Here is a 14390-nt window from a genome sequence, read left to right on the forward strand (position 1 = left end):
TGCTACCCTGGTGATAGCTCATGTGAAAGAAACTATGAAGCAATTTCTGTTAGAGCTTACTAATTTAAATATGTAAGGGTGGAAAAAAGTGGAAAATAACCTTTCAGCCTATATACCCACTGAACATTTTCTGAACTGCCCTGGCAGTACATTCTCCTCCGACAACTTCTGAACCTGTGAGAGAAATCTGAAAGAGGAAGTCAAGTTTCAAAGTGTGTTTTCTTTAAGATTATTGCAAAAAAATCTCAGAATACAAGGCAGAAACCCTGACTGGCACTTTTGGTAGGGCAATCAGCAGCATGCATCTGCTGGGCATCTCATTCTGATGTTCGGGTGCTGGGATAGCTGGGGATGTGCTCAGAAACTGGTGTGACTGTGGCCTCACCTCAGTGGCCTAAAGGAAACAGTTCACTGAACAACTTCGTTGTATAGTTACACTGCCTGTTTAATGAAATAATGTGAATTAAAGCCATTTGGTGCCAAATCCTCCAGTTGCAAAGAGAAGGACGTGAGCAGCAGCAAATGAAGGCATGAGTGGTGCAGAGATTTTGTGCTGTCTGTTTGCAAGTAATGAGCTTGGTTCACCCATATGGCTGGCAATTGCTGTCAGAATAAGTCACAAAGTGAGCTAATGGCTTTGCTCACAAACAAATTGTAGAAACATATTTTCCAAGTCAGAAAGCAACCGATTAGTTGAATCATGAGCTTGGAAGTCGGGAGACCTGATTCAGCTTTCTGCTCCACCTTAGGTTTTTGGAGTTGCCATAGCCAAGCTTTTAAAATATGGCTTTGCTGCAGACTGCAGTGAAGCATCAAGGTCTGCCAGTTAGTTTTTAATGAGCTATCTTGGAAGCAGTCTGTGGCAGTACTCAGTTAACTTATCCTCAGTTCCAGTTCATCCATTAATTTCACTTGTGACAGTTGGATTTCAGGGTGTTTGGTGAAGTTCAGCAGGGATCAAATATAATCCAGCACTCTGATCAATCATATGAAATAAATTTAGCATTAAATGACCCAGTGGTCATCTCAAGTTAGATGTTAATTGTCTAACCATAGGGACTCAATTGATTTGGTAAAGTAGGACAGATGGGCTCTGTAGTGCTGAAGATGAAGGACAAAATAACTCTCCAAGAGCCCCAAGAGGCTGTATTTGGAACATGATTCATCTCACCTAACTTCAGAGATCCCCAGCCCTAATTACCTTTAGAGCTGGTGGGGACTTTGATGCCTTTTGGAGGGTGACTCATCTACATTATCTGAGGCAGCACCTTGAAAAAGTGAATTCTTTGACAGAAAGGCACATGGATGAGGGGGGAATCTAGAAGCAGATCTCTGGTTTGGGCTGGGCAGTCCCAGCCTCGGGGTCTTTTCAGGAAATGACCTTGCTTATTTAAAGGTTGATGCAGTGTGTCTGTACTACAGCTTGAGAAGAAACACTCTTGGCCAAGTCTAGCTTTGCTCCCTGCTGTGTCTCTGGGGTCAACACCCTCAGGAAGCTGTAGAAAGACGAGGTGGAAGTGAAACCTGTGCTCAGACCAGCAGGTGTGTCTGGAAACAAAAGCTTTGGAGCCCTTCTTGAGGATATTAATATACATGGAGGGGATGTTAACAGAAAACAGTGCCTTAGACAAGCTGAACTTTATTTTCAGTGAAACAGCTGAGCCCAGAAGAGTCAGTCGTGGTAAAACCCTCCCGACACGTGCAGTTTCACCAATAAACCCTGTCCAATTAACCCTGTGAGATTTCACATTGTCAAACACAGAAAAATCCATTGCAAAATTTTGTATTGCTGGGAGGCAGGAGGGGTTTCACCTGTACTTAGTGATCGGTGCCCTTGGATTTATTAACAGGGATGTTTCAGCCGAGGAGGGATGAAGTGTGAGGAAAATGCCACGAGAGGGAGATGTTGGAAGCAGGAAAGCTGTCGGGATTCTCAGGCTCGCACAGCAGCTTACTTTTAAAAGGCACTCCACTAAAGTTTGTTGAACTTTCAGGGAGCTCACGGCATCTTTAAAATAAAGTTTATTCTGGGAGGGAATTGGTCTGGAAAGCTTGATATCACTTTGGGGAAAAAAAAAAAAAAACAAACCAAAAAACACCCAAAAAGAAAAAAAAAAAGGGGAAAAACAAACAAACAAAAAAACCCAACAAAACAAAACCAAAAAACCACCCCACCTTGCAACCAAAAACCTGTGTGAAGCCCATTTAAAAAGTTGTGTTTATTAAAAAATTAAATCTTCACCAGACACCACAATGCCTGTCATTTTCAGGTCAGGTGTTTCAATTTCCCCTTCTTTTATATTTATTTCAAGTGGTGAAATGTATTATATAGTTTAGATATGGTGACACTTTACTGCTCAATATGAGCAGAGGAGTGTAAAAGGAGAAAGACCTGCTCAGAGATATCACTCTTCTCCAATTATCTTGTTTGTGATATGTATTTCTCAGTACTCGTAAGGCACCTCCCTGGAAAAACTCTGGGTATTTCCCAGAGTTCAGCAGTAATTAAATGCATATCTGAACTCCTAGAGCCTTGAAAAATGAATGTAGCAGTAAATGGCTCAAGTCATGTCAAATATATAGGGCTAAATGTGGATATTAATTATGTAACCAGAGGGACTCAATTTACTTTGCAAAGCAATTAAAAGAAGACAGAAATTTACAGTCTGTTTCTGGAAAAGAGTAATGCCTGTTTAAAAATAACTTTCTACCCAGAATAGTCTGCCTGTCTCACATAATATCAGTCATGAGAGGGGGGAAGAATCCAAATCAACACAACAGAAGACCTTGGCATTTACAACAGTGCTTCTTTATGGAAACATCAAACCAAAGTTTTAAACCAACACAAGCTGACAGGTGCCCAGGTGCACTTTTAGGCATGTAAACAAAGGCCTTGCTTTTCAAACTGCCTGAAGAGCACATCAAAACTTGGCTTCCCTTTGTTTTCATTCCCCATGGGCACATTAAGGATATGAAGAGGCCTGTGTTCTATGGACAGGAGGCAGAGGTTTCATGGTTGTTAATGTACAGTTTAATATTGCTCTAGATTATTCTAATAGTCTGTCTGTCTCTCTTTTTTTTATTATTTTTTCATTTATTTCTTGCTTCAGAGTGGATAGGCAAGGATTGCTTTCCAGCTGAATCAGAGCTGGAGTTTGTTCCTCTATCCACAAGCAATGTATGAAACCTCATCAGCCTAAAGCACCTGTTCCAGCAGGCATCCTGATGGAAAGTTAGCCTGTTCTTGGATGGTAACTCCGCTTTAGTTCTGCTTTCAGTGGTTTTCATATTCCTCTTCTTTATTAGTGTATGTTCTGAAAATACTATTGAGTGATTTGGGTTGGGCTCTTGGTGAAAGGATCACAACTGTTCAAGCCCATGGCCACAGCATCCATCCCTGCTCTGCCTCAGAGCTGGAGAGAGCCAGCATCAGACATCTTCAACTACCATCTTCAAAGCGGTGTAGTCAGACAGAGAGAAAATCATCAATTCTCCCCACATGGCTCAATGTTCTCCTCTCCATCCCTTCAGAAACCAGCTTCTAGCAATGGGCTAAAAAGCCCATGGTAGTTCCTTTTGTTTTCAGAGTACAGCGTGTTTGGTTGGTCTACTCAGTACTGCACTTAATTATTCCTTTTTGCCAGGAGTGCCATGCTCTAACTTTTCCTGGGATGTTTTCCCCTCTGCCCTGTTGTGAACATGACTCCAGTGGGATTTTCTAAAAGAGTTTAATGCATACAGACAAGACAGTGGGAAAAGGAGATGAGGTGGTGTTAGTCTAAATTGTTTATTTCAAAACTGTAGTGAGAAAGAGCTTCAAAATCCCTGAAAGTGCTCTGAGAGACAGAGTTGGGAGCCAGGGGCAATTTCTTTTATATTTCAGTAGAATCTCTTTGCTTCTATGTCACTGTTTCCAAAGTAAAAACTAGTTGAAGACAGGGAGAAAGAACATAAATTCTGAGTGCCTTTCTCAGGCAAAATTCCACTGAAACTAGAAAGCTCATATAAACAAGGACTTCTAGGTGTGACAAGCAAGAAACCTTTAATTCTTGTACAGCGATTTCAAAACCTTTTGGTGAGAAAGGATGAGGCTGTGTGCTGAAGCAAAATGTGACAACACAAATAGCTCCATTTCCACACTCCTCCATGAGCCTGATATTCTCCAGGTGGTGTCACTGTCAAGGCTGAGTATCAGACATCATTTACATCATTTATTGTTTATATAAACAGAGTTCTTGCTAGTTTCTGGTTTGTGGCTGTGTCAGTTCATATATTTCCTTCTCTGTTAGAACTCCAAGAACACTTAGCAAAACATATATATATATATATATATATATATATATATATATAAGTCTTTTAGGTATTTTTAAAGGCCTTAATTTTTAAAATTTATTTAAAAATACATTTAGAAAGGGAGAGTGTGTATCTGCTTCAAAATTCTGCATTTTTGTACATCTACACTTATCAGCAATGGAAGACAAGTGAAATCCCAGCGCTGAGAACACCAAATTATGTCTGCGCTGGGTGTTTTAGTATGTTTAAGTCTTAATCATCCTGTTTCTAGATGATGCAGGTGTTTCAGGTGGTTTTCAGGTGGGCACATGGCTCTGTAGATTACAGCTACTTGTTCCAGCACTTACTCCATACAGACAAAAAGACTTTGGGCTGTACTGCAGGTTCCATCTGTCTGAAAGCCCACATTCCCAGGAACATGAACAAAACTAACTGGCCTCTCTGTGGCTGTTTTGACTAATTTTTAAAGGATAAAGCAATATTTTAAAGGTTCTCTTCACTGCTTAAAGGCACGTGAGGGCTTCTTCATTGTGCTCAGCAAACACAGGCAGAGTTTCCCTTTGGTGCATGTGGCTGATTCCCAGATTTACCTTCTCCAGGCTGAATTTCAGATCTGCACATTGCTTCCCTTTTCTAGCAGTCAAAACAAAAGTTTGTAGCTTTATACCAAAGTAAAGGGAAAACAAAAAAAACCCAAAAAAATCATTAACACATCCATCTTAAATCCAGTTTATTTAATACCACAGCAGTAAATACAAATAAGAGATGTGGAATCTGGCATTGCTAGAGCAAGGCAAAGCTACAACTGGCTGTTGGTAGTTCTGGAATGCTGTGTGGGCTGGGAAGCTGAGGGGTGTACATGAATAATCTGCACATTCAGTCTCAGAGATATTGACCATACTCTTAAAATGCAATGCTCCTGATGAGGCAGAGCAGTATCTGAAGGAAAACACAGCAACCCTGTGCCTGTCAATTGAGAACTACGTTCCAATATTTTTAGTCTTGTAACAAGTGAAATAAACAGTATTTTTGCTTAAAAAATGTAATCTTTGGTCAACACAATAAAATATGCTTTGGTACTATTTTACAGTCTTACTGCTAAGATTATATGTAACCTTTTTACGTTGTCTTATGGGTGAACACTCAAAAACTGAAAGTAAAAAAAAAAAAAAAAACCTGAAACTTTTTAGTTTCAATGCAGGTAACCTTTCAGAGCAGAGGTAGGCTTCAACTCAGCATCCCACAAAGACTGAATCCCAGCTGTCCCCTGGAGTGGGTAGGAGGCAGCAATTCATCTTCAGATCACTTCCCTTTCATAATTTCTGTATGAGCACAGCACTTGCAAACTCGCTGGGCTAAGCCCTTATTTAGCTGTCTAGAGGAAGAGCTCTGAATGTCAACTGACAACATATTTAAACCCAGCTGATGTTTAATATCCACATCTGAAAAGTGCAGCTAAGAGTACTCAGTGCTCTCCCTGTGGTATTTCAATTCCACAGCCATGAGCAGCTGTAAGGACATTGGTTATTAGGAAAAACACTCTCTTGTGAGCACAGGTCTCACCAGCAGGCTGACCTTTAAATCCAGGCAGACATCCTAAAGAACTTGTGCTCTTTACCAGCCCATGAGCCCTCCAAGCTTCTGCTGCCATCTGAGGCTGAGCAGTCACAGCCACCTTCAGCTAGTGAAACTTTTGTTAAAGCTGACAAAAGCTGCTCTGTGGAAGGGATCAACCCAGGCTTTACGCGGGCCCTTGCTGTAAAATTATTTCACTCAACAACGACCTTACAAAACACTCCAGTGCTCACTGACTAACATTTCAGCTCCCACACTCCTCAACCCTCTCCACTTTCTCTCATCACTCACGGACTAACAAAAAAGGATACTGAAACAGGAGACAATACAGCTTTATGCATCTGCTTCCCTACTTCTGGTGCCTCTGCAAGGCAGCTTTGCAGGTAAATACCTTTTGTAGACTTGGTGTCTAAGCATTTAATTCCTATTAATTTCAGCAAGTGTAAGGCACACAGGGACCTGAGTTAAATACAAATACATCACCACATGCAGCTGCAGTATTTTGCTTTTCTTTAGTGCAAATTTTCTTGCACACAAAATTCAAAATTACTCAGAATTCTGAAGTAAGATTTTGATCAGCAAGGCTGAGTTTACTGGATATTAAATGAGTGGCACTTAGGGACATGGTTTAGTGGTAGACTTTGTATTGTTTGGTTAATGGCTGGATTTGATGACTTAAGGGTCTTTTCCAATTAAGTTAATCTGTGAAATAACTGTTTATACCTCAGTTGCACCTAGAAGCTCTATCCAAGACCATGCTGGTGTTGAATAAATAGAGACTAAACCTCTCCTCTGGAGCAGCTTACAGTTTAAATGGCACTGCCCTAAACAGTAAATCTGCAGCAGAGCTGAAACAGAAGGTCAGGTCTTCTAGGTCTAGACCATACTGTCTCCCACCTTTGGTTTCTACTGTCTCACTCCTCCACATATTGACCTTTGGAGGAAATTCAGTGAATCCCAAGAGCTCAGCTCCATTATTTCAGCTTGTTCCAACTTCAGGACTAACCATCTCTTACACAGATTTCCTCCTCTTCCCAAACACATTGTTGATTAGCTTGGCCATTGACTTGGAACCGCTTGGTCGTCTCTTCTCCTTCACTTTGAAATTGGCAGTGATGTTCCTCAGCACCTTGGTGAACATTGCCACAACTTCCTGATAGTGCTCCGCTGCAGACAGTTCACAGAACTGGCACTTGTTATCTATTGCCAGCTTCTGTCCTTCATCCCAGCCAACCTCCCTCATGTGGCACAAATCCTGTTTATTGCCGACCAAAAATATTGATGACTCGACCATCCTTAAACAAAAAAGGTTCCAGTTAGAGAAAAGATATGTACAATACATATGCTGTGCTATATTCAGTGTGTATGAAAAGTATGTATGTTCAGGATAATAGACATTGGAAAAAAACCCAAAAGGAACTAACCAGCTCCCTCACCTTGCCGGGAACAATTCTAGTTTTCCATTTGTCACAGGATTTTCCAGACAAGCTATTCTCTACCAGTAGATTTTCATTTTTGTTTTCTCTACTCAAAGAATTCATGTGGTTTTTAATCCACTGCTTTTTTCATGCTCTGTGCTGCTGAGTGTATTGTCAGCACCTGGACTTCATGAAGAAGCAACCTGATCATTATCTCCATTTGCAGGTAACAGAGCAGAGTCCAAGAGATACAGCAGTGTCAGTGGCATAGCTCAGAAGGAAACACAGGAAATCTAATTCCAAGCTTCTGCTAAAATTTTTCCTCTCAGAAATTAACCTTAATTAAGAAAGGTCAGAAGTGAAACAGAAAAATGGGGTTTTTACTCCTCTTCTGATACAGGTAAAGGATTTCACTATTTTATTTAGAAAGCACCTCAGCTGATTGATGCAGGAATACACACCCACACTCACACCTGCAGTTCTGCTGATTTTTTTTTTCAAGTCCTTTCTTTCTTTTCCTATGGCCACCCATGTGCATAAATGATGCTGGAGTCACTGCCAAAGGCAGTTTAGGAGATATTTGTGGAATTACTTTGCTTTATTGTGGGAAATGCTTTTCTTCAGCCCCTGTATTTGTGCATTTCCATTGATAATTGATTGGGAGAGTAAAACCACAGACTGGCTATGCCAGGCTTTTTCACCCATGTGAATCACAGCAGAAATGCTTATGACAATCATTTAAATAATAGTTCTGTAAGAAATAAGAACAAAAATCCTGATGTACCTGGGTTAGGATACAGTAAAATAGACTGTAATTTGCCACACAGTTTACCCTCAGGTACCTTGTTGGCATTGTATCACATCACTGTGATGCTGCAGGATTTTAGTTGCTGCTAAGATAGCCTGCAAGTTCACAAAAGGATCTTGCTGAGGGGGAAAAAAATTAATAATGCCACATACTTTTTACAAACTCCTACGTGGGACTCTCGGATCCTGTAGAGCAGGGCTTTGGCAAAGGCAAACGATGCTCTGTCACTGATGTCATAGACGATGATAAAGCCATCAGCCCAGTGGAGCTCATCTGCCAGGGACAGCTTCCCCTGCTGGGGCTGAAAGAGGTGCAAAAGCACGTGAAAAAGAATGTTATTCTTGCCACTCCAGAGCCTTTTCTCTGTTACAGTGAATGCCAGAACATGGTAACTTCCATTGCAAAAGATATTTCATAGGTTTAGGTGCTGGCGTTGAATTCAGGCTAGTGCTGCTCCAAGAGCCTTATAAATAAAGCCTTTATATTTATATTTATAAATAAATAAACCAACATCGAAAATGGCACTTTGGACCACTGAAAATTTCATCATGAAATATTTGCACTTGGTTTAAGTAGTGAAATTCCACAGCCTGTAGAGCCATTGCTTGTGCTTAATATTCTGCAGGGTTACATGAGAGTGAAACACACAGGAGCTATCAGCATTTGTGTGTTTTGTGGTTATAGCTCTGGCTTGCTTGTTCCTAATGTTCTGACTACAGTAAACTTAAGGATTTCCTTCATTTGTTTTCTTTCCTCTTTGAATTGTTCAAGTTTCAAACACTAATTACCCATATGTTAAATTTCTGAAGAGCTACAAAAAAATAAATCTTTCAATCTGCAGTTGAGTTTAATAAATCTAGTGAAAGTCACTTGAGTGATAATAGGGTTATACTAATCCTTGACCCTCTTCACACCAAGAAGCTGCCACACTTTGATTTCCAGAAAGCAACAGCTGTAAACTGTCCCATGAAGCAAAGGAGTGTCATTTCAGAACTATTTAAAATTAGCTTATCCCTGCACGTGACTTGGCAGCAGCTAGCAAGACCACAGGACCTAAAATAGATAAAAAACTGGAAGCTAATCAGAAAAGAAAAAAAAAATAATAATTTACTTTGCTAAACAGCTAAAGTTAGGCCTTGTCCCTAAGGAAAAAAAAAAATAATACAGATAGCTCAGAGAGCACTAGCACAAATATGTGCAACAAAATCTCTCCTCATAATTTAGGCCTAACCTGTCTAACCCTATCCAGCTGCCACTCCCAGTGTTTCAATACCTTAATAAAGAGTAGCCCCCATGCCACAGGATTTGATATGCCAGCAGGTGGAGGCTGCAGGTGAGCCCAGGAAAGGGCTCTTAGGGTGGAAGCAATCCATCACACAGAGGCTGTTCCAGCAGCCTCACTGCCCTGGGACAAGCAATGCTGCTTGTCTCAACACTGGTTAAGTTTTGAAAAGCCTGGGTTTAAGCGTGGGTCAGACTTTCAGTGGTTTGCCTTTCACATCAGCATTCCACACCCCAGCTGGGAAGAGGCAAGGCAGCTGCCCAAAAGGGAACCTGGAGAGCCAGTGTGATCAGCCAGGCCTAGGGCTGCCCGTGTTGCACAGCACCTGAGCTCCTCTATTCCTGTAAATTGAGTAAATTAATGCAAAACTTTATTTCAGAGCGGTTTACTGGGGTTAGATTTTACTTGTCCATGTGTACAAGCTGCTTTATGGCTTTCCTTGGAAAAGGAAATGGTTCTGTGAGTGCAAGCCTTACTTCCAGGCCTGTCCACTTTGACCATTTGTGCAGCCATTTGTTAAACTGTTTGCTTTATAAGCTGAATTTCATTCTTTTAGGGAATTTAGGGCTTTTCATTTGAGAATACTCCATGTAATCCAACAACTTATCTCTGTATTTACCTATGTAAAGCTAAAGTGATAATTATTTCTGTTAGTATTATTCCAAAATACATATGTATTTCCAGAAAATGTCAGCAATGAAGGGTTTCTTTGATGAAAGGGGAAAGTACTCAGTAGTTCCAAGCCCCAGCAACTACAAAATTTCAGTCTTAAAAAAAACCACCCAAAAGAGCAGGCACAAATTCCAACAACCAAAAGTTTGTAACCCCTTGACCCTTTTTACCATACACACAGGTAATGAAGAACAGCTTTTCTTTACCTTCCTCTTGCTAAATTCTTACCTGTGAACAAGGGTCATAAATTTCCAGGTGTATCTGCCTCCCATCCAGGCACAAGTGTTTAGTGTAGATGCATTCTAACAGACAGATAATATCAAAAAAAATAAAAAAAAATCAATGTTAATGACTGGGCATGACAGTGAAAAGAAAAGGCAACAGTGAAATTTGATAATACTGAGGATTCCTTCAATACTGGTTATTTGATTGGTTTCTCAAGACATGTAGAATTTTTTTGTCTCTGGTTTTTTTTTCAGGTGAGGGAGGTTGTTAGGGCAGGGTTTTTTGTTTGTTTTTGTGGTTTTTGTTTTTTGTTTTGTTTTTTGTGGTTTTGGTTTTGTTGACTGGTTCTTTGCCTTTTTTTTTCTGAACACACACACTGGAAACAAACCTCTTGAATTTTGCACCAATCAACCCCTTATGCAGACCAACACCATTTCACTGCAGTGCTCCCATCAAAGTCTTGGTGAGTGAACACTTTCAGACCCTGCTTTTCCTCTTCCAAAACAGAGGGGAATTCACAATCCTCACGACCCTCAAATGCTGATCATCATTCAGCTTGGTACCAGGGCTCAGGACTGTCAAATGTGCAGCTCTGATTCTGCACAGAAGTGTTATTTAGCAATAATATTTATTTACCATGGCTTCTGGTGCTTTAAGAGTTCTCATCCCAGGCAGCATTAGACCAAGAGTATTTACAGGACCATGTCCTTAGGATCTAGTCCAAAAATATTTCTGCAGTGCCTCAGATTTAGGACTCTGCACCAGCACAGGGAACTCTACTGCAGACACACCATCACTACTATTTAAAGCAGCAGGATGTTCTGAGCAAGGGTCACCAGTTTCTGGTTGCCAACAGGCTTTCTACACTATAATTTGTTATTTTCTGAACTACAAGAACAAGAATTGGTGTTGACAGTACAGAAAACACACTTAAAACTGTGCAGTGAGGGACAGCTCAGTGATCTCTGGAACTCAGCATCTTCAGCATTCTTCCTGCTCATCTTAAGAATTCATCTGGTGATAAACTAACTATCAGTCCCAAGCATCTCAGAGTATAAAATCTACAGCTCCTTGCTTGTTTTCTTAACTAAACAAACTTTCAATTATTATTTTGACTCCACTAATAGTGGCATGATCTTTATTTTACCACCCCCTGTTACCACTTTCCTCATCTCTAGAAACGGTGCTAGACTTATCTTCCAACAAACATTTGTTAAGAAATGAAAATGTCCTGGGGGTTTGGCTTGCCTTTTACAGGACTTGCAGTGCTGGAGGCTGAGAATAGAACCTGGTGTTGGTTGTAGGTGGCTTGGCACAGAGAGAGCACAGAGAGCACATAATTTACACGTGTTAGCTTCAATCCTAGAGCAGCCAAACTGTCTGCTCAGTCTGTGTTGGTATAATAACAAATAATGGTAGAGCACACATGTACAGTTGTAGCTCTTCCTTCACAATAAGTTCATTTGGATAAATTCAATACAATTCAGCTTAGTACTTCTTTATTCCTTGCTATTTACAGATTGCTAGGAACTGCTCTGATTCCTGGGGGGACGGGGGGGGAAAAAAAAGCATGGAGAGAATCCTTAACTTTAGCAGGGAGAGTGAGGTAGAGGGCAATCTCTGTGCCTCGTTAAGTTTTGGGACTCCTGCCACATCAGCTGGGGTGGCAGCACACTTCCAAAGTTATTTGTGCATCAGCTGAACGGTATTTCCACCCGGGATGTGAAAGTCCAAGCCCTGCTTTGCCACCTCCCGAGACTTAGAAGTGTCTTAACGAAAGTGACACGAGTGGCACCAAAGTGGCATTGAATCCTGTGTACAGCCAGGCTTTCCTCAAAGCCACCAAAGCAGCTCCATCCTGCCTCACCGGGGCAGGGCATTACGCTTTGATTAACCACCCGTGCCAAAAAACAATCCGAACATCCCCTCCTCTCCCCTGGAGCGGAGGAGGGGATATTCAGTAGAACAGGTCTTGTTTTGGGGGTTTTTTAGTCTATTCCTTTGCTCTCTCCGATCGAGCTGACCATACCCCACCCTCATCCACACTCTTATCCCGGTTCTCTTCCCGTCCCCAGCCTCCCCATGGGCGCTGGGAGAGCAGCGATCTCCCCCCGACCACCGGCTCGTCCTTTCCCCTTCCCCCAGGGCTCACACCCAGCAGGACCTGCCCATAACCGAGAGGAAACTCCCATCTCCCCGCAAAGTTCTGCCACACCCAAATTCCCCACCAAATCAGTGCCTGGGGAGCCGCAAGGGAAAAAAGCACTCTCAGTGCCTTGTCAGAAAAAAAACTTTACAGTTCACAATAGAAGTAATTGTTGAGACCAACTGCAATCAAGAAATGCTACTCCACTTGCTACCATTTGTTAAGCGCTTATATCTGCTTTTTTTGGAAGCAGTGCTTCAGAAATGCACCCTGTGCTTTGCTATTTAAACCTTTACTTTCAGGATGGACAGACCAAACTATAGATTCGTGAAGGAACATGTTTTACAGGTTTCAACAAGACACAGCTTGCCAGATAAAAAAAAGACATGATACATCTAGCACTTGCTCTCCCCAGGGAAAAAAACCTCCATCCCTCCATCCATCCCTCCTTCCCTGCCTCCATCCATCCCTCCATCCCTTCCATCCCTGCATCCATCCCTTCCATCCTTGCCTGAATCCCTGCCTCCATCCCTTCCATCCCTGATCCCTGCTTCCATCTCTGCCTCCATCCCTTCCATCCCTGATCCCAGCCTCCATCTCTTCCATCCATTCCCTCCATCTCTGCCTCCATCCCTTCCATCCCTGATCCCAGCCTCCATCTCTTCCATCCATTCCCTCCATCCCTGCCTCCATCCCTTCCATCCCTGATCCCTGCTTCCATCCCTGCCTCCATCCCTTCCATCCCTGAGCCCAGCCTCCATCTTTTCCATCCATTCCCTCCATCCCTGCCTCCATCCCTTCCATCCCTGATCCCTGCTTCCATCCCTGCCTCCATCTCTTCCATCTATCCCTCCATCCATGCATCCCTCTATCCCCTCCATCCCTCCATCCCTTCCTTCCATCCATCCATCCTTCCATCCCTCCATCCCTGCCTCCATCCCCTCCATCCCTATATCCCTGCCACCACCCACCCCTCCATCCCTCTATCCCTGCCTCCATCCCTAATTCCATCCCCTCCATCCCTGCCTCCACCCATCCTTCCATCCCTCCATCCCTGCCTCCATTCCTCCATCCCTCCATCCCTGCCTCCATCCCTCCATTCCTCCATCCATCCATTCCTCCATCCATCCATCCCTGCCTCCATCCATCCCTCCCTCCATCCCTCCATCCCTGCCTCCATCCCTCCATCCCTCAATCCCTCCATCCCTGCCTCCATCCCTCAATCCCTGCCTCCCTGCCCGCGGCGCGCTCACCGGCGCTGGACGCGTACTCTCCGATGAACCGCCGCGTCAGGAACCGCACGGCCAGCGCTGCGGGAGGGAAGCACAGCCACGGTTAGCCGGTCGTCGCCTCCCTCTCCACCAAACCCGAGCCGTTTTCCTCCTCCTCCTCCTCCTCCCCGCTCACCCGACTTGCCGGCGCCGCTGCCGCCCAGCACGGCCACCTTCACCTCGCTCATGCCGCCGCCGCCGCGCCGCCCCCGCCGCCGGCGAGCCTTTAAAGCGCCTCGGGCGACGCCGCCCCGCATCCTCCGTCCTCATCCCGCATCCCTCAGCCCTCCGCCCGCCTCCTCCCACGGGGGAGGTGCAGCTCCCCGGGCTTCGGAGAGGCGCCTTCCTCCTCCTCCTCCTCCTCCTCCTCCTCCTCCCCTCCAGGGCCCCCGGGCTGCGCCCCGCTGCTGGAACTTTGTGCAGGGCTCCCTCCCATCGCCTCCTCATCTTCCTCTCGGTAAGCTCGGGAGATGGTGGGGGAAGGAAAACAAGAAAAAACGAAAGGAAAAGGGAAAAAAAAACCCAAAAAAACCCCAAACAACCAACCAAACAAAAATAAACCAACCAAAAAAAAAAAAGAAAAACCAAACAAAAAAACCTAAACAAAAAAACCCAACAAACAAATTAAAAGCAACAACAATAAAAAAATAAGAACCCAAAAATCCCCCAAAACAAACAAATAAAAAGCAACAACAATAAA

The 14390-nt window shown here is 43.2% G+C and overlaps 1 protein-coding gene across 3 annotated transcripts; it reads right to left on the reverse strand.

The window, feature by feature from the left end:
- Window positions 1-5003: 5003 nt before the first annotated feature.
- On the reverse strand, window positions 5004-14075 carry RERGL (RERG like). 3 transcript variants are annotated; one of them, XM_038155487.1, is made up of 5 exons: window positions 13870-14075; window positions 13673-13729; window positions 10277-10350; window positions 8247-8395; window positions 5004-7163 (listed from the first exon to the last, which is right to left on the reverse strand). In XM_038155487.1, the coding sequence occupies exons 1-5, from the start codon at window positions 13958-13960 to the stop codon at window positions 6881-6883; spliced, it is 654 nt and encodes a 217-aa protein (XP_038011415.1). In that variant the 5' UTR covers window positions 13961-14075; the 3' UTR covers window positions 5004-6880. The 3 variants fall into 3 exon arrangements, with proteins under 3 accessions (XP_038011415.1, XP_038011414.1, XP_038011412.1); XM_038155486.1 differs by having other exon boundaries at window positions 13836-14059; XM_038155484.1 differs by having other exon boundaries at window positions 13827-14058.
- Window positions 14076-14390: the final 315 nt, after the last annotated feature.

Source organism: Motacilla alba, chromosome 1A (genome assembly GCF_015832195.1).
Source record: "Motacilla alba alba isolate MOTALB_02 chromosome 1A, Motacilla_alba_V1.0_pri, whole genome shotgun sequence".
In the NCBI taxonomy this organism is placed as follows: Eukaryota; Metazoa; Chordata; class Aves; order Passeriformes; family Motacillidae; genus Motacilla; species Motacilla alba.

Excerpts from the sequence above, each read along its gene's own strand:
- RERGL (XM_038155484.1), bottom strand. The coding sequence starts at position 13,947 with ATGCGGGGCGGCGTCGCCCGAGGCGCTTTAAAGGCTCGCCGGCGGCGG. Across the intron at positions 10,351-13,672 it reads AGAGTACGCGTCCAGCGCCG|AATGCATCTACACTAAACAC; the intron begins GTGAGCGCGCCG and ends TCTGTCTGTTAG. Across the intron at positions 7,164-8,246 it reads CACGTAGGAGTTTGTAAAAA|GATGGTCGAGTCATCAATAT; the intron begins GTATGTGGCATT and ends TTTTTGTTTAAG.